Below are 21,532 nucleotides of genomic sequence, written 5' to 3'. Positions count from 1 at the left end.
GGGCTTCTGAACACTGTTTTGAGAACATGAACTGACATCTCGGCGTAGTGGGGACGCAATAAAACTTAATAAGTGACTCAACTGATCACATTTTCTTGAGGAACTGCACCGATCCAGTGACATAAACAGCAACCTTCCCAGTAGAAATGTGTTAAATACTTTCTCGCACCTCTCAATCATGCTTGTAAAAAGATCAAAACCCAGGATGGAGTTCTACAAAACACCTTCACCGGTGAAAGCATATGGCTAAAACTGCATCTGCAGTGGTGCTAGACCTTAGTACATCATATTTTGGTGACACCCTTTCCCAGTAATGTAAGGAGGAGAAGGCATCAACAGAAATCAGTTAACATTATTCCAAAGAACTGGGCTGCACCAAAGGTAGATTGTAACAAGACACTTGCTTGATGAGCTAAAGACCTCTCAAGGTTGTTAACACATGTTTTTATACATTAATGGATTTATGGGCATCCGTTTCAGGATTAGGTATGAGATTAGGCTTGCTTTAGTACAGGTATGCATGCTTCCACATATGCTCGTCTTCACACTTCCAAGAACTCTTTCTAAATATGAAGAGTTTTCTGATTCAGGATTTATTTGCACTTCTGAAAACAATGAAGCAGAATAAGGGCAAGACAGAGAAAAAAAAAATTACTGCATTGGTGAGTAAAAACATCTAATGAAGATTTACCTCTACAAAGTCTACTTTTCTACTGATACTAGCAGAATTTTTGGAAATGACACAAGGAAAAAATATTTATAGCAACAAGCTGATTAATCTGAAAAAAAGCTAAGGTGATAAAATGCATAGAGTAGCTTAAATCATACAAATATGCACTCAAACAGATCTAAAATAAAGCAGATACTCAGTACATTTTAATACGAAAATGAGTAATTGCTAAATTCCTCATTAAAAAGTCCTTTGCAAGACTTATTTACTAGAATAAAAGTACCTGCAACATTACTCTAACTGTGCATAATTTTCTGTTAATTATCTACATTTAGCAATATGATGGAAAACCTAATAATGTGGTATTTAGTACTTATATAAAGGAACAAACTAGCAGAAAAACTAACTCAGAATGGTTTTAAATGACGCAAAAAGATAAAAGAATTTCCTTAGCTTCCCTTGATTTTCCAAACAGTTATTTGAAGCATCAAAGCATGCTAACACAACTGTTTTATTTAGAAATCTTAAAAACAAGACAACATGTTTCTCCTACACTGTTCTCCCCACTCCATCCCTGCTCCCCTGCTGAAGGAATAACATTAGGTTTTGTCAGTGTTGTTAAACAATATAAATGTCTTGTAAGTAGTGGAAAGTTATCATGTTTCAAGTTAAAGAAATATTTATTTCCAAGTATATGCATTCCTGGCATATAGAACTGATATTGCGAAGAACAAAATGCTTCTGATATGAAGAATGTGGAACTAAATAAGATAAATAATGAAAAACTGGATTATTGGAAACATTGGATATCAAAATGGATGCTTCCCTGACACCAGGAAAAGGAAGCAGTAAAGACAGAAGGAGATGAACAAAAAGCAGGCCTTGTCTCTGTGAGCAATATTAACACATGAAGGAAGCCACTTTGTACTTTAAGTTTATTAACACAAGAAGGTCTACCTATCACAATCCCATTAAAAATAAGAGTTTTTACGAATAATTGTTTAAAGGCTTTCTTGGCTTATGTAGAAGACAAAGATATTCTTTTCCTATGATACAAATCAGATTTTATGTAAAATACTTGTATCAATTTTTTTCTTTACACTTCTCTTTTCTCATTTATTTGTCAGCAAATCAAGCAACCTGCTGAACTGGATTGAATGAAGAGGACAGCTCTCCTCTCAGTTCTCTTCATATCTGGAGACCAAACAGGGAAGTTAAATTTTCCTTCTGTGTTATATTGCCAAGTGCTCAAACAAAATGTACATGGAAGGAATAGCAGAAAATATATTTGAAAAATAAAGTATGACACATTCAAGAATATTGCTTTTAAACAAAACAAATTTACATAGAAAACAAACGTACTGACATCTAACAAATCAACATGTTACTTTTTTTCTATTTAAATACATAAATTAGTAGAAAAATTAATTATCGATATTGTAAGCTAAAAAAATTGTGAAGGAAGAAGTGCTGTCTAATTTTGCATGTTGACTTTGCATTTCTTAGACCCTAAATGAAAAATAAAACATTCCAACCACAACGTGGTCATGAAAAAACATAGTGTCCTTGTAGAAAAAAGACATTCTTCTATCACGTGGAGTTTGTAAAAAATTGTTAAAAATAATATCTTCTTCAACCTTTCTAACCTAAACATCTTGTATTATGTGGAAAATATCCAAATGTTATCAACAGAGCTTCAGTGTCCCAGTATGGCTACTCTAAAAGAACCCAGGTTGAATACCTTGTGTTTGACAGCAAGGGAAAATTCAAGGAAGGGTAAGTTTTAGGTAACTTACTCCCATCCTCTGGCATCTTAGCACAGAGATATCTCAAACCAGATACTGGAATCTGCTTCAATTCCTAATGATAGATTTTTCTCCCACAAGTTTGCTCAGTCACTTTCTGAATCCCCATAACATTCAGGACCCACAGAGTGTTATGGTAAAGAAATCAACAATTAAACTGTGTGCTGTGTAAAGAACTGTCTTAGGTTTAGACCTGACACCTATTTTTAAATGTGACTTTTCCCTATGTCACATGTACTTTGTACACCTGTGATGCATTATCCTCCCAACCTTTCTTCCTCCAGGCTAAGGAGTCTTCGAAGGAGCATTTTCACTCATTCTGGGCTTCCTGACCCTGTTCCATAGGAACACCACAGATTTATATAACAGCAATTTTAGGGTCTCTTTCATTCTCCATTCTAATACTTTCATAGAAGTATTATGACCTCCAGTCCTTGTTCCTAAGTGGCAATGCACAGCTCGTGGTTAAAGATTATGTAGCAAAACATAATTTCCTTTTTCTCCCCAGATCTTTCCATGACACTTAGCATTTACATGAATGGGAATTTCACATGCCATTGTGTCACTGTCACTTCATCTCAGGTCTTTCTGCTTTTCTAGGTTCATAAGTTCAGTTCTACGCTTATTCTGAACATACTGTTACCAGCTGCAGGCTTTCCTATCCTGTTATTCACCTTCCTTTCCTGATCACTTGTGATGATACTAAATAATGACATGTTCAAAATTAAATATGTAACGTTTACATAATGCATGTACAAATAGCACACATAGGAAAAATACACAGACATCTGCAGTGCTTTCTGTTCCTCAACCTAAAAACTGTATTTTGATCTGAAAACTTTCTATTTGTTATACTACCAGATACCATTTGTTCAGATATGAAATAAAGGAAAATCTGTTTATTTCAACTTCATCTACTGTGCATTTGAAAGTTAACTGAATGACCTTTTATATTTTTAATCAACAGAGTGAGCACCTTCACAGTGAAAAAAGAATATTGTTATATCAAAATATATCTTTCCACTAATACCTCCCAGAGGCTTGCAGTCTTCTCTGAATTGATAACTACTCAACAACTGTATTATGTCAAAATTGATAACAAAAAAAAAGGTTCACCAAACTATCCTGAAATGCGTTTAGTTGAGTTTTTTTAAACCTTGTAATCTGCTCACCAACAGTAATATTTCTGTGCAACTTATCTCCAATTTCACAGTTTAATAATAAAGCACCACAACTATTAATGTTTCCTCTCTGCTCAGTCTCTGAAGTAAGAAGGCAACAGAAAGTAACGACAGAGTTAAAATAACAATGTATATCTGAAGTATACTAGGATAAAATGACACTTAGACATCTTTTTCTTTTATCTTTTAATTTTTCCACTTCATTGAAATCCTCAATCCAGCTGCGATAATTTTTTTCAATGTAAGTAGATTTACCAATTAAAAATAAATCTAGTTACAGTTTCCTGAATTTTAATACCAAAAATATCTAACAAAAGATGACACCAGACTTGAGGACTTTCAGAAACATAGCAAGAAGACATTTTAAATACTCAGACATAGTTCTGCTGTAGTTAATCTTTAAACATAACTATCTGAGACATATAAGTGCTGTTACTATTTCTAGTTGCTTCCAGATGACAAAGTTTTCTGAAATCCTTACCAAACTCCTCTAAAAAAAAAAAATCTCAGTTTTAGTCAGTGGGGAAAAAAACATCACATCAAAATTAGAAATAAACCTCTTATGATGAATCTCTTTTTTAAAATATGTATTAATCTGCAGGTTAAAAGAACATCACACAGGAAGATAACGTGGGCTTTGTATGAATCATTACTAATCAGCTATCCCCAAAGAGGAAAGTATCTTTGATTGAAATGCTATATTAAAAAGTCTAGAATCTATGTACTTTAGTTCTTTATAAAGTATCAGTATATTTTAATTACTGTTGATGAGCAATTGGCATCGGTTTTCCTGTTCATTACTCACAGTTGTGTATCAGCTTGACAGTTAAATCTTTGTTAATATCCTCATTTCTAAATCTTTTGAGTGTGATCAATGCTTACTTTCTGCTAAGAAAATGGCATAAACCACAAATTCAGACGTTTAATGGATTTATGAAGAAGAATATTGTGAGAAGGACTATTCTGACAGTTTGATTAACACAATCAGTTTCAACAACATATGCCATCCTTAAAAATACAGGTACTGCAACTTCCTTAGTGGATGCTACTGCATTTAAATTGAAAAGCTTTCACAGTTTTCCAATGGTAATTTCCATGGAAAACAAACTGAAACACACTGAATGGCATTTGATGATGGCATTTATAAACACATACTTCTCACAAAAGTATAAGTCAAAAAGAAATGAAGCATAGTTACCTGTGTGTTTGCTTCTGAAGATGTAATTATATTTTAAAAATGTACATGAAATCTGTAACTACTTTGCATATAGGGAAAACAACATGACAATTTTTGAAATTATTGAGCTAAACAGAAAAAGATTACTAAGACACAAATTGAAAAATTTATAAAAGGCAGGTCCTGCTTGACTAATCTGAGCTCTTTCTATGACAAGGCGACTTGTTGGGCTGATTTATGGTTGCACAAATAAATGATGAATTTTATGTTGTATAATGATACCCAATGATTCTACCATGATACAGTAATGTCAGATCATCTAGATACGTCAGCTTTTCTTAACCAAGCACAAATAGCCTGAAATGGATATTGTAGAAATGTGCGCGGCTTCTACATTTTTTCAGCAGATGTTGAAGATGCACTGAGTAACCTTAGCTACAGACTAAGAATAATTCAACAGTCTGTAGTGATCTCTGTATAATAAAGTGCCTACTTAATCCAGGACTATATGAGATGGATCAAATAGGGTTACCTGAAAGCTTATGTTTGCATTTACCTTAGCAAGTAACTGAAAGCAATAGGAGATGATGGGAAGATCAAAGCAAGTTGGGCTGAGGTTTCTACAGGATATTGCCTATAAGCACTACAAGTACAAACCTGTGTAACCAGCTGCATGGCTATTAACACCACATTGTTCAAAAAAGCTGGAAGTTCTCATTTCCATGGCTGTAAAAATATATCTTTAAAACAACAGCTTAATGGTTCTAGAGAGAAAAAAACATTTTTAATTTCAAGGGGAAGAGGGAAAAAAAACGGAAAATATGAAAGCTGCAGTTAGAGGACTTGGAAACAAAGGCAGAAAGGTTGGTGAATTGTCAGTGCTGACTAAGACAGTGAAGAAATAAAAGCTAGCCTGGGTGAAATTAAAGCATTGTGAAGTTCTGCAAGTGGAATGAAATCACAGTAATCAACTAAATACAAGTGTACTTTATTAGTCTGCTAAAAGGGCTGAAGTATCCTTAGTGTTATAATATTCAACCTTTCAAAATAATAGTAGCTAAATTCAGCACACTATAAACATCAGAAAAAAGGGTATTGTTCAACTTCAAATTACCAGTTTTGGAGTGTTCAACCAGAGGCACTTAAGAGAAAAAAAAAGTATGATTTTTTTAACTCATTTCACAAGTTACCTTCAAATTAAGTTCCCAAAGGCATTTTTTGCAACCTCTGTCAGCATACATGAATGAGAAACTTGTGCCATTTGCAAAACACAATTCAACTTCTATCTGATTGTATGAACTCTGTATTTCTCAAACATCAGGGTTAATACAAACTGAGAAAGCTATATAAGGCACATAATTCTTTTCTACAATAAACTTTTTTATTAAATAAAAATCAAGTACTATTTTTCCCTCTCTACTGCGGAAACACACAATTCCAGAATTTAACCCACATACCTCTAGCCTGAATAGAAACTTATCTTCCTTCAGTTACCACCAGTCATGGCTTTCAAAAACAAAGGCAGATGTGGAGTCACCATCTCTCAAAGATGTTTCCCACAACAGCTATTTTCACATGGTAAACTCTTTCATTGTTCACAAAGTCACAACAGTATCGCAGCACAGTAATGATGCTCAAGTTGTGACTCAGGGATTATCCTTAGTCTTGAGTGAGCATTTTAGAGAAATTTGATTTTTAGCTTCACTGAAAGATATTACTACCGTGTGGAGCACTACTGAAGACAACTGAGTTGCCTGAAATGAATCTTACCCACTGACTCCCATGTACAAGTTTGGTAACTGCTTTATTAAATACACAGTGAAAATGGATTATTGTAGCCAAAAAAGTTGAATATAGAAATGAGTGTTTGTTCATAGACATATGTTTACAAATAGACAAATAGACTAGACAAAATTTAAAACAGAAGACAGACGTATCAAATTAATTCACTAATTTAAAATATGTGGGTATTATTAGTAATAACTGATTTGTATACTTAATCAGAATAACCAGTAGAACAATGACATATTTCACCAATTGTACTTTAATGTTATATACTCTGTTCAGAGATCTGAATAGTCAGGACAACTTACTTTGTGAACCAGTGCCCACCTAAAGATTCCTATGTTGAAATTTTTTGTTGTTTCAAAATTAATCTTAATAGTTAGAGGTGGCAAACATTCAGTGGAATAACGCTTATTAAAGACAGTTCAGAGGGCAGCTGAAATCAGATTTAATTTGAAAAGCACTGTCCATTTCTGATGCCACATTAGGCATCACTTTAGAATCTCTTCATATTCACCTACATACTGCAGCATGTGTATCATTATTTCAGTTTCACACTATAATTAATTCCAACCAAGCACAGAACAGCCAAAATTTAGCACAGATTTATATACACTTTGAAATAGTTGGGAGTTTTTTGATCAGTCATTCCCAAACCACTGCTGGGAGAAAAGAAACTAAATTGGGATAACCACATGAATACTTACGAAGAAAAATGGCAAGAAAATGAAGGAACTGAATGATGGAAGATCTGAGTAATGACAGAAGAAGAAAATTAAGTATTCTGTGTGATTTAAAGGGATTCATATTATTCCTATTAGACAAAAGTTCAAAACAAGAATAAGTATTGAGCTTTTTGAAATTCTGTGAGAGGAAAGTATAGCACAGATTGTCTGGAAAATGTAAGAGAAAAATCTGTTTAACAAAAAAATCCTATGCTGTATCTACTACAAAAAGTTACAAAATAAGAGAAGCAAGAGCTTTATTCAGGAAAAGAGGAATTCTTGGTATCAGTAATTGTCATCAGCTATCTAGGGAGAACTGTCATACAGATGCTCTGAAATGCATATCTTAACTAAGGAAGACAGGTCAGGGGGAAAAAAAAGTAGATATGCAAATCATCAGCACAAGCTGACAGCGAAGTTGTAAGAAAGTCTCAGATCACCCATGAATAGGATGGAGAAGGAAAAGTGAAAAAGAACCAAGAACCCCTGTGAGACTGGAAGAAAGGGCAGAACTGCTCTCAAAATAGACAGTCAAGGACAATGCAAGTGGCAGAGTAAAGCACAAAACTGTCATGTATCAGGAAAACAAGAAAGGCCAGAATATTAAAGAAGTAGTGATCATTACTAGGAGCTAAAGCTCTGGAGAGACAAAAGAAGATAAGATTCTTAATATTTCATGTAGTTCTAATGAAGTTATGCATTCCAGAAACAAACAGTAATTATATCAATTTCACAATTTCTGCTACTATAAAGAAGTTATTTTTACTGGATTTTACTGGACTTGTTGAAACGTAGTTTGCCCTTTCTCCCCCCTCCCCGCCCCTCCAAGGTTGTGTCTGAATTTAGGTATTATGTCTTATACAATGACAAAGACTTAAAATTATCTTGAAAGCTAAACAGATTTTCTGTGCAGGCTGTGTTAGCTATGGATGCTTTAATAAATTTGAAACAAGGAACCAGAGAACTGTACAATGTTAGAACTTATTTACATTTGTTCAGGTTTTACAACAACAAGATATCAGAAAGAAAAGGAAAAAATCAAATGGAAGTCATGGTTTAGTTGTTAGCATTCACCTCTATGAACACCAATAACCAACCAACAGGAGGTTCAGAAAACAGAACTAAAGACACTCCCATTTAAAATACTAAAGTAAAAAACTTGAAACTGTAGTGTAGCCTTAATGCAGTAATTTAGTCTTAATAATGTAATGTAGTAATGTAGTCTTAAGACATGTCAGTAAAGCTGATGAGAGGAAGGAGTAGCTCCATCCTGCATTGCAGGGGTGCCCTGCAAAGTTCCTATTGTGCTCCAGCTCCTTCTCCTGGGAATTGTGACTTACACACTGACTCCACAGACCTGCTCACAACCTACACTGGGGAGTCCCTGCATCCATGACACAAACAGGAGCAAAACCAGAATGCAATAGTATTGTGTACACTAACTCTCATGTTTAAAGAACAGTAGGGGTATAAGAAGAAAACCCATAATCAGTAAGATCCAAGAAGTTTCAGATAAGAAAGCTTGTAATGCAGTGTTCCCCTTGTTTCTTTCTTTTTTTTCTTTTCTTTTTTTTTTAAGAGTACCTAAAGGCAGAAAAAGTGAAACAACCAAGCATAACTTACACTGGATGAATTTTAACTGAACATCCTACAAAGACAGTGGCAATTATTTTACTATATTGTATTAAATAACGCTTACAATACATCTGATTTTTTTTCAGTAGTGGTTAAGATCTAATAACAACAATCTATTTTTAAAGTAATGAAGGAAGCTTACTCTCCTTTCCTTACTATAAGAGAAAACCATGTGTTTGTAAAAGCCATGCAGCTGAGAGCAGTCAGTAGCTTGGATCTGAGCTGCTTCATGCATCGTCAAAGGTATTTTTTATCAACAGTGAACCAGTTTGCCATAAACAACTGCCCCAAAGACAAACTTACAGTTATCTATTACTACAGCCATCCTTTGGCTACAGAATTTTTATTGTGCACAGTTAAAATTAGGAAATCTTTTTGACTTTTGCATACTAGTTTTAGATTACTGTATTGGCAGTTCATAATGAAATTTAATAACTGAAAATAGCATATTACACAGACAGTAGAGCAATATTCTTAAGATAAAACAGGAATAACTGAAGTAAAACACGTTACAACATTTAGAATACTGTATGTAAAGAATGACCTACTTTTCAGAAGCACTGGTTTATGCAGATCCGTGTGACAAAGACTACAGAAGTAACAGAATTAAATATCTGGTAGTGATACTTCGGAAGATGGTCATTCAGAGGACTCAAGTCCTGAGAGAATACCTACTCAATCAATAGAAAGCATGGAGTACCATTTTCAGAGAACAACCATACACTCGAGAGCAGTTGAAACAATAGTCAAAGGAGATTGAAATCTGACACTAACCTAGCCTACTTCACTAAACATCTGGGATAACTATAAAGCATATTAACAAAGTAAAAGTGTACAAAGTTTTTTTAATGAGGTTTTACTATTTCTTTCTTATACTAAGTATATTTCTCCCTTTAATGCCATTTTATTAACAAAGTACCCTGAACATAAAATCAATTAATCTAGAAAGTGACGTCCTATTTGCATAAGGAGCACTAACAAAGGAGTTTCCTCATTGAAGAGCCATCAAAGAAACTCTTTTTTTAGAGGAATAGGAAAATAAATTTGTAAATAGATCTTAATGAACATGTGGAGTAATTTATTTGTTATCTAATAGAAATTCATTTAATGCCACATTGAACTCAATAAAATCACAGAATCACAGAATAGGTAAGGTTGGAAGGGACCACAGTGGGTCACCTGGTCCAACTGCTCTCCTCAAGGAGGGTCATCTGAGAGCACACAGCACAGGATTGCATCCAGAAGGTTCTTGAATTTCTCCAGTGAGGGAGACTCCACAACCTCCCTGGGCAATCTGTTCCAGCGTGTGCTCACCCACATAGTAAAGAAGTTCTTCCTCATGTTCAGGTGGAACTTCCTGTGCATCAGTTTCTGCCCATTACCTCTTTTCCTATTGCTTTGCAATACTGAGAAAAGCCTGGCTCCATGCGCTGGTACCTTCCTTTCCAATACTTGCAGACGTTGATGAGGTCCCCTCTCAATTGTCTCTTCTCAAGGCTGAACAGGCCCAGTTCCCTCAGCTTTTCTTCCTAAGAGAGATGCTCCAGACTCTTAATCATTTTCATAGCCCCCCACTGGACCCACTCCAGGAGCTCCACATGTCTTGTACTGAGGAGCCCAGAAGTGGACACAGTACTCCAGGTGCAGCCTCACTAGGGTTGAGTAGATGGGCAGGATCACCTCCCTCAACCTGCTGGCAATGTTCTTCCTAATGCAGCCCAGGATACCATTGGTCTTCTTGGCCACAAGAACATTGGACACGGACAACTTGTTGTCCACCAGGACCCCCAGGTCCTGCTCCACAAAGCTGCTTTCCAGCAGGTCAGCCCCCAGCCTGTCCTGGTGCATAAATGTCTTCTATTTGAATGGTGCTGAGTAACACTTCACCTCTACACCAGCATTCTTGCTCTGACAATTAGCTGATTTGCCTATAATGTGAGGCAGTTGGGCCAAATTCTTTTGTTCGCATCTCCACATCAAGAGGAGATGTGGCTATGCAAAATCCTCTCCACGTATGCAGACTTCCTCCAGAATGGAAAAAGGAAATAAACCATGTACAAAGACAGCTTTATGAAAAACTTCCTAACAATGGAGTTCCATAGTTGCTTTAGGAAAAATAAGCTTAGGCTCACCACCTTCCATGTACTTAGGTGATTTCATTTATGCCACCATAAAGAGTTACACAGTCATATAAGGAGACAGATCATTAAACTCATCTAGATGAAAATTTACCCAACAGAAAATCATACCATCTGAAAGCAACAGTGAAATTACTACAAAGACAGACAGTCCAGCATGCCAGGAAACCTCTGACAGCTCATTCATCAGAAAGACATTCACCTTTGCCATTCTAGATGATTCAGCACATTGTGGGGCAGGAAAGCATGAGATCAGTGAAGGAAAGTTGCAGTAATGAACAACAGCATATGTGGAAGCAAAGGCAAAAAATGTGTTAGTGATTGCTTCATTTAGATGTCTCAAGTACAAAATGAGGACAAATACCTTTCAGACACATGCAAGAAAACCCTTTTTAAAAAGTATGTGATATATTCTCAGTTCCTCACTTCCCAGTCTGCATAGGCAAAACAGAAGTGAAGTAGCTACTCTTAATACACACTCATTTAACTTATGTCTAACATAAATCACTTAAGTTGGAAAGGACCTCCCAAGATCCTAATAATCTGCTGAAGAAGAGTCACCTAGACAGGGTTGTCTGCAACCATGTCCAGCTGGCATCTGAATATCTCCAAGGATGGAAACCCCATAAATTAGGTAACCTATGGCAGTGTTTCATGACCTTCACAGGACAAAAAAGTGTTTTGTTGTGTTCACATAGAATTCTATGTGTTTCAATTTGTGTCCACTATTTCTTGTCCTCTCACCGGGCACTGCTGAGAACTTTTAAAAATACAAACATAATCCAGAGACTAAGGGAATACATGGGGAATAGAGATACTAATTTTAAAAATACCTTTGAAATTACAGAAAAGTGTTAGGGAAGTCTGATGTGTATCCAAAAGATGCACAAAATTAAAGAGCATATGGATGTGAGAAAGGTAATCTTCCTTTCTGTCTTCTTGTATAGCAACACAATTCTCTTTCAGACTTCGGTCTTTAAGAACAATATCAATTTTAATAAAGCCTTACTCTAGAAACACCGACTACATTGAAGTAGCTAACGAGCAAAACAAACTATTTTCTAGACTGTATCTAGCATCCTACATTCATTCATCAAGACCCTGATCAGTAAAGCACTTAAGAGTACATGCTTAAATAACGAAATTCATGGGTTGCTCTATGGAAGTCAATGAGATCATTCACATTCTTCAAGCTAAGCATAAGAGAAGTACTTTCATCCTCTCTGCATTCACAATCAACTTCCATTTAATCACAGAAAAATTAACATCTATTTGAACAGTACTGGAAGCTGCCTTTAAGAACTCGAACCTAGAAAAACCTACAGGCTTTCCTATGCATACCACTGAGTTTTGGTTTTGTACAGTTTTTGCATGTCTAAATACCTTCCTCCTAGGAGAGCAGGGGTACACAACTTTTTCCTTCTTTCATTTTCTACACCGAATCTTTCCTGATGTCAATGAATGCTACTAAAGAAAACCAGACAAAAACTGGCAATACATGAACATATTTGGAATCCACACTTACTTATATCAAAACAGTTGATCTAGTGATAAAGAATGTCATGTCATTAAAAGCCCTTTACAATATTATGAAAGGAATTTTAACACACTTTTCACAGAAACTCAGAGAGCTTCCATTTTGAGACAAAGACTTCTAAATTTAAGTGTCTACAAGCATGCTGCGTACTTAAGCTACACAGGTAATAAAGATGTAGTGAGTATCTTCAATGCAGCCTAAAAAGGGATTCAGCTGACCAGCCACTCCAAACGATCAATCTCATAAATCACTGTAAATCTCTCTCTAGGCTCCTCTGTGTTTATTTATTAGTTGAAGCTCAGATACCTAACACAGCAATGAACACACACAAACTTACAGTAAGACACCTATGTTTTTGCATTTTTATCTCAAACTGAACCCCACCCTGGTAAGCCTCCAGATAGGAAGGCCAGAGACTAGGAACTTGAACTAGTCCTAGATATGTCAGACCTCTAAATACAGAAATTCCCATGGATTGGCAAGAAATATGCAAACCCATTCAAAGGCATGCATTTGTGCTAGATAACAATTTCAACTTTTATGGGGAGTCATATTTAAGCATCTCACAGAGGCAGCTACAGTCAGTTTTATAATTGCTAGTGTAAGTGCTAGTGTAACTGCAGATCATAGTTTGGAATCTGAATGGGAATACTGCTCTGTCCAAGAACGTGGTCCGATGCAAAATCAGAACCCCCTTAGTCTGCTTTCACTAAGAATTTGGGAACCCTGTCTCTCCATAAGAAACTACAAAATAAACAGGAACAACTAACAAACTAGACTTAGATGATCAACAAAAGGGTACAAATAGTACATACACATCATTATAATTCTACAAATACCATTTGGCTTTTTTCTGTTCTAGGAGAAAACCTCAGATTGATATTCATATATCAATGTGAATGAGTGTATTTTAGTGTCACACCGAAAAGCTGAATTATTCCTTAAGAAACTTGGGTTTTCTCCATTGTGCACATAATCCTTAGGCATGTTAAAGACTCTACATAAAGTTATATATATATATATACAGTTAAAAGATAAAGCAGTGTGGTTCTTTTTTGGACTAACACTCTTACCTTCTTTTCTTTGAGTTTTCCATTATTCCAGATTGCAGTTAGTACAGAATAAACAATAAGAGGTCATTGACTTCAGTGCTATACCACTGAAATATAATTGCCTGCCACAATAAATTCCTAATGAGCACAACTCTTGACAGTGGAAGGTTGCCCAGGCAACAAAGTTATCTCGGAAGGTAACTATCCATGTGGTAGAAGGTGATGACAGTGAGTTTCCTGACAAAGATTTGAAGTGTATAAAAACTTTTCAATTGCTCAAGTTGAATGGAAGCTTTATGTAGCAGGAGCGTATTGACACAAGAGAAAATACTTGCTGAATACAAAAGGATCAAGAATCTTCCAAAGGAATGCAGTTAGAATAAGGATGTTATATTAAAACAAGAACATGTTTAGATTGCCAGTGTTGCAATCTTTTCACAACTTCCTATGGTTTCAAATAACTAAATTTGATTTAAATCATACTTTCACATTTACTTCTAAAGAGAACAATATGAAAAGGTGTTCTTGAATTACAGTGAAAGAAGGCAAGATCAAGTTTGGGCTCAGTAGACAGTAGGATGGTGAATTCCAGCTCCCAGGAAAGAAGCTAAAAAAAACTCCCAAGAGAAAACAAGAGGTGGAAGAACCAAAGGGAGAGGCATGACCTGAGTACAGGCTCCAGAGTATGCTGTTGCTTTTTAATCCAGGAGCTGGTTTCTCTTACAGTATATGGCAGGTGGACAAGAAGTGTCACTACCAAGCGATACAGTATTTCTAACTTTATTTCCTAAGAAAATCAAACTTTTATGTTCACATTTTACATCTGTCAGGAAAGGTTATATCCCCCTATGTCTGCCTCCTCTACTCCCCCACATTTAACCTACTGGCCAGTTTCAGTCAAAATGACAAATGCCTAGAAATCTGAAAGACATGATCCTACCCACATGTTAGTAATTGGATATTAAATATTCAGATATCCAGACACTTCTAACAAGGTCACTAAGCAGGATTCTAAAAGTAAATTATTGTCAAACAAGAGAGAAAGTGTCCATGAATTAAAAGAACAAAATTAACAGAATAGGGTCCGTGTTGCTCACTAGAATACCAGGTGGTCTTGAAAAAGATTAGTTTGGTAGAGACACAAAATTATTCAGGATAGCTTTTACTGGTAAAAAATAAAGTTGGCCGTAAAAAAGTCACAGAAAGCTGTTGTGTCACTGAACCATATACCTTCCCCATTCTTCTGTTCTCACTCTAAATGTTTGGTTTTGTCCACTTAATCTAGTTCAAGGATCTTTATGGTCCAAACCACGCTTTCTATTAAAAAAAAAACAACAAAAAAACCAGACCACTGGAACAGTGAGAGTTCTTAGGCTCTCTATATTCCTGGCCATGGAAAATTAAATCTGCTTTCAGTAGGTGTATTTTGAGTCTCTTGTCTCAGATGGCTTAAGGCTTTGATTGAGACCAGAGCAGTAATAATGTCTTTCTTTTATAGATTCTACAGTGTCTGTTGAGAAATGCACTCCAGTTTCAACTTTAATTGATTTTTTTTTTAAATGAGTACTAAACACAAGACAACTACTGGAAAACAGATTTAAATCATCCTCATGTTCAGGGAATGAAAATTTCTGACTGAGTCTATATAAAAAAATAGAAACATAGGAAAAAAACTATAAGTGTGCATTTTTGCACACTTCTTAAATTCCAATGACTCATGACCAGACAAAAATGATTATTCTGTATAATACTTTTTCCCCCTCTTTATCTCTTTCTTTTTGTTTGTTTGTTTGGGGTGGGGGAAGGGGGAGTAAGAGGTAGTCATGTTAATTTCTGTAAGCAAACTTTTAATAATTCCTTGGAGTTGCACATCTACTTTTCCATCTGGATAAAGAGAAACCCTTGCTTCTGGCAAGGAACAAATATAAAACTAACTTGCATTTTGTAAGTCCATAGAAATATGTTAAACACTCATATCTCATGAATAATTCAGCTGTCATGCTACTTCATTTTACCAATCCTTTATGTCAAAAAGGATGATAAAATATAAGATAAAAAGATAAGATATAATAAAAGATAAAACTGAGGTTCTACATTACACTATTTTGTTTTGTGGAATCTTTCACACTTGACAAAGCTAAAGGTATTTCTGTTTACAATGGTTGAAGAATATAACATCCCCTATTAGATTTCTTGCCTTTACTCATTTTACATCGATCTTTCAAATCCAACAACACAGGTTCATCCATAGCTAGACCCTCTGAAAAACTTCTTTAAAATATATTTTTAAACAATCTTTTGGCCTATATTAGGCTTTACAGTTAAGAATACAAATCAGATGATACAATCAACTGAACAAATTCCATCTCTAAAGAGTTTTGCATTCAAAAAGCAGCACTGCTGATACAGTTGCAAATTATTAAGTAAGAAATCACATGCAGTGGAATCGCTTAGTGACAAGCTATTTGTGTAAAAATCTATAATGCTTTACACTTCAGCAAAAACTTTTCCCAAATTTTACTGGCTCTTTCTTGCAGGTTAACTGCATTTATTATCCATATTATCAGGGTGATAAGATCCATATTATAGGTTGATAATAAGTTCAGTATCAGTACAACTGAAACCTAATTAGCAATTTGAGGAATTGCTTGAGATTGTTCAGAAAAAAGGTTGATAATAGAGGTGTCTACATTAAGATATTCTTAGTGGTTTTAAATACACTATTAGACAAGAAATGCATACACTACAGTCTACTAAATAATGAAACCTAGAAAACAGCACAGATCTGCTGCACCTGCTGAGTCAAAACACAGAATTATTCCTTAAGCTTGTTTAATATACAAAAATAGTCCCACTCTAGGTGTAAGAATTAAATTTAGATATTTAGGTATAAGAAACCTTCATTTAAAAGATATACTTGGAAATCCCATGTAAATATTTAAGTATTAAGCTTTTAAATACTCCAGAGAACTACTGCCATATAGCAGAATTTGTTAAAAGTCATAATTAAATCATCAGAAAAACCTGTTATTGATAAAGATCCCATTGAAGTGTACCTTGGGAGGTGCCTATGGACCAGTAATGAGAAAGGGTTCCCTTCAGCATGGCAATAGTTTGCAAAATTAGCCACAGACTTGGTTTTCAAAGGAAGTTTCTCAAGTTATCATAGAATCATAACTCACAGATGAGCTCAAAGTGAAGCTTTGGGAAAAAACATCATTTTTTTGGGCACTTATGGCTGGTTAGTTGGATTAAGGAAGTGCTCTTACATGATTTTAACACACAGATAAAGCTAATGATCAAGTATTAAGTAATAGCATGTAAAAAACCTTCAAGACTCAGAAATAGTCCAGCAATAGCGACAAAATTATTCAAAAGGAGATAAACTAGCTACAGTGAAACATTTAAATAGTTCGATCTTTCGATTTATCAGAAAAGTCTTATACAGAATAAATATTTTCCAGTGGAATAAAATGTCAGGTAATAACAGATATTACAGTGAATAACAGATACTATAATGAGACAAAGGAGGCAAAAGGACCCCAGATGGAAGCAACAGCCATTAAAGTGTATGAAACTAAATGGACATTACTACATAATGAACAAATATAAAGACACTGATATTTAAAGATGTTACATCTCTTTATGAGACAAATTATGAGTTAGCCTCATGTTTATTAACTAATTCAGTTGAAAATCCTTATGGAATTTAAAATCTTTTTTAATTTTTTCTTGTTTTTTTTTTCCCATTAACTTCAACAACAAAGTTGGTAGATAAGGATATATAGTTCAAACACATAGTTAGAAACTGCAACCAGAAGCTACTGGAACATGGAGTAATAGAACTAAGAACAGATAAACCGTTTTTCTCCAATATCAACTCTTTCTCTTGACAGTCAGGAAAGAAATTATTGAGGAAAAATAATTACTGCAACCAGAGGTCAGTAATATAAAGAGTTTTGTCTGGACAAACAATAGAAGACAAGAAGACATGACAATGGGATGGATGTTGAAAACTGAAGACTGAAAGCTAGTATTGGATTGAGTAGTTAAACAGATGGGCAATAAGAAGCCTGGCACTCACAGTCGATGGAGGGCATTGATTAAGCACAATTCAATGTTTTGCTTCTCTGAAGAGACAAAAGGGAATATTGACATTAACTCTGAGTGAGTATTCATTTTAGTACTATAAACTATCATGACATTAAGTGTTTGGTTTTGAAGGGCAAGAAGACTGAAGACATCATATGTTTCTCAGTAGCAGTGATCATTAAAGGTTTTTTCTCTTATTGTGATGATTTTCAGATGACATTATTGCAAATGTTCAAGAAAAACCACTCACAAAGACACTGGGATGTCCAAAACACATTACCAGAGTTATGGAGGTTTAAAAAAGTACTTACTTGGTATGTGTCCCATAACCTGATGGTACACCGCAAAGGAACTTCTCTCATCAGCAAGTTATTCATCCAACGGAAAGCAAACTGCAAGTATTTCACCTCATGCTGATCCAAGTGCCTATGAACTTGTTCTGAAGACAGAATAAACAGGTATTTTACTGCAACTTTTCTGAAGTCTTAAGTATTAAATGCACTGTCTAAAACAATAAAATACTCCTCCAACCTCAAGCAAATAAAACGTGGTGGTGCATGCAAGTTCTTGCAACTGAATGAAAATACTCAAAATATAAACTAGTTAACCATTACACTGGACTGATTTTTCTGCCTCTAGATGGCTGGTCTGAGTTGCGCTATCTTAAGAAAACATTAATGTCAGAGCTTACAATATATTCCAAAAATATATAATGTGAAATGATTAGGTACATATATCCTCATTAATTTCTTAGGCTACAAATTATTTGAGGCAAGACTACAAGAGACAAGGTGGCCTCCTAAAATAATGGTCTCCAAAAATAAAGTGTTGGTAATAAAAAGACAATATTAAATTAAGAAGTCAAAGAAATATAAGGAAAGAATATATAAAGGTTGCCTTCACTTGAGACCAAAAAAAAAAAAAGTGAGACTAATGTGTAGGAAATATAGTGAGAAAACCAATTTGTAGCTTAAATAATTTCTTAGTATAACAAATAAATGCAAATAAAGCCAGTACAAACCAATGGTTTCTAAAACAGTACTTATAAACACTGTTTATTGTTTATTGTAGCACATTTACTATTTGAAAGCTGTGATAATCACTTGCATGGGTTATTGCTAGAGCTAATAGAACTAATCTACTACATGGCTTGTCTATATTTAGCAGAATTTTCTTCAAAAAGGATCACAGACACTCTTTTAACAGGCTTTAGTTAACAAGCTCAAGTATGACACTAGCATGGTCATACTTACGTGGTGTCAATGACAAATACTGCGGAAATGCTAACGTCTTGTTTTGGACAAATTTATGACAAGAAGTCTTTGTTAATGCCTAAATAAGACATTCCTACTGTCTTTCTGTATACAAATACATTCTTGGGAGATTTTTTCTACCCAGATCATCCTTCATCCTCATTCAAAAAGGTGTATTATCAGCTAAAACAATGAGTAAATGCTCATCTTCCAAATTTCACATTTCTCAGAAAGATCTAAAAAGGCACTAAAATACTAAATTAATTTAAAAAATAATCCTGAGAGTATGGTAACACTATTACAGGAAACACTACCTAAAAATTAAGGTAACAGAAGCGATACTAAATTATAATATAGACTGAAGCTGTTCAATGTTTTTATTCCCCTCAAGATGCATTTTGTGGCTATATGAAAGCGTCAGCCAATATAATATAGTTGTTTCAATGTGGAAACAAGAAGTAAAAATCTTCTAGATTTTGAAAACAACCAACAATTAGGTTTTTAAAAAATAAGACATCACAACATATTACTCCAAAGGTCCATTTATCACAATATCCCATCTTCACTTATAATTGAAAACAAATATCCACAAAAATGTATAAAGCATCGGTATTTCTCCATGGCATATGTCAGCCTCCATCTATCTATGGCTAAAGCAATTCCTAGCAGACCTGGTACCTATGTTGCTGAAGGCAGTCCCTTCCATAACATAAATATAGACAAATATATAAAACTATATGCACACCTTAGAAACATCAGTTACCTGTCCTGGGAACCTTTTTTTTCATAGCTATATATAAAAATATGTGAATCTTTAAATTATTCATTTCATTTCCATGTATAACACTAACCGGCTAATTAGATGCTTCTGCTGTACAAGAGACTGAACTTCTGCTTTGGGATGTGAAATGGTAGGGAATGATGGTGGAGGAGTAATGATCTTGTGCTCTTCTAAGTGATCTCATCAAGTCCCTCTCCTTCTCTGTCATTATGTGTACAGGAAAAGTACTACAGCTTTATCACTGTATATTGTGCCTACATATTGTCAATATTTCTAAAATTAAATGAGAATTTTGTGATGGATTTTCCACTACCCATAACAGCCTCAGCCTTCCAGAGTCAAGGTCTTGTGACTAATCTTCTTCCTTTCTCTACAAACCTAATAGCCTCCCATCACCTTTACATCTTTCTTTCCCAGGATTTCTGCAAAAGTCATTAGCTGCCCTAGCTGGCAGAGAGACAAAAGCCAATATCAAGGATCGTTCTCAGCTCTCACTGTGCAAGTGCAACAAGGATCAAGCCAGCACTCCAAATGTGACAGTGAACTGTGGGGCTTGCTCTGTAGCCCTTCCTCAGCAGCAATCTGGGTCACACTTTTTTTGGTTGGTTTTTGGTTGGTTGGTTGGTTGGTTTGTTTTTCAAATAAGCAACAAATGAGCTTTACAAAAGTCTTGCAATTCTGCACAATGGAGAAGTTTCTCCTTCTGGAAAATGATGATGAAGGAAGTACTCAAGCTTGAAAAGTTATTAGAAAGAGAAGACAAATGTGATAACCATATATGTTCTGCAACCTTAGAGATATAAGTTTAAAAATTAAGCAAGGCAGTTTATGTGTAAAAGACCACATTTTGAAGACAGTAGAAGTTTCAAAAGCCTCTGTATTTTCATTTTCCACACAAAGGTTTTCATGCCTCTAACTCCTAAACAGTTACAAGAGTTCAGTTGGAAGGGATCTACAATGATCACCCAGTCCAAGTGCCTGACCACTTCAGGGCTACCCAAAAGTTAAAACATTTTGTTAAGGGCACTGTTGAAAGGCCTCTTAAACACTGACAGGCTTGAGGCATAGATCACATCTCTAGGAAGCCTGTTCTAGCATTTGAGCACCCTCTCGTTAAATAAATACTTCCTAATGTTGAGTCTGAATCTCCCCTAGTGCAGTTTTGAATGATTCCCACGCCTTCTCTCACTGGATCCCAAGGAGAAGAGCTCAGCACCTCCCTCTCCATTTCCCTTGCTCAGGAAGCTATAGAGGAAAGTAAGGTCACCTTTCAGCCTCCTCTTCTCCAAACTAGACAAGACCAAAGTCCTCAGCTGCTCCTCACAGGACATGCCTTCCAGCCCTATCACCAGATTTCTTGCCCTCCTCTGAATACATTCAAGAATTTTCACATCTGTCTTAAATTGTGGGGCCCAGAACTGCACACAGTGCTCAAGGTGACACTGCACCATCACTGAACACTGTGGGATAATTAATCCTTTTGACCAGCTGGTGATGCTGTGTTTGATGCACCCCAGGATGGGGTTTGCCCTCATGGTTGCCAGGGCACACTGCTGGTTCCTATTGAGCTGCTGCCAACCAGAACTCCAGATCCCTTTTTGCAGGGCTGGTCTCCAGCCACTCCTCTCCCAGTCTATACTTACGGTCAGCGTGACTTTATCACGCATGCAGAACTTGTCATATGTTCTTGGTAAATTTTCA

General features: G+C 35.4%; 1 protein-coding gene across 2 annotated transcripts in view; it reads right to left on the bottom strand.

Moving 5' to 3' along the window:
- The window catches only part of TBC1D22A (TBC1 domain family member 22A), a 164,384-nt gene that overhangs the window by 50,021 nt on the left and 92,831 nt on the right, over positions 1-21,532 (bottom strand). For both annotated transcript variants that reach the window (XM_051805182.1, XM_051805183.1), the window contains exon 11: positions 18,109-18,236. In XM_051805182.1, the coding sequence (XP_051661142.1) occupies positions 18,109-18,236 (128 nt within the window). The remainder of the gene's footprint in view (positions 1-18,108; positions 18,237-21,532) is intronic.

Source organism: Manacus candei, unplaced genomic scaffold, assembly GCF_025592945.1.
Source record: "Manacus candei isolate 608988 ecotype Guabito, Panama unplaced genomic scaffold, ASM2559294v1 h1tg000063l, whole genome shotgun sequence".
Lineage (NCBI taxonomy): Eukaryota > Metazoa > Chordata > Aves > Passeriformes > Pipridae > Manacus > Manacus candei.
This window is presented reverse-complemented; position numbering and strand designations above follow the sequence as displayed.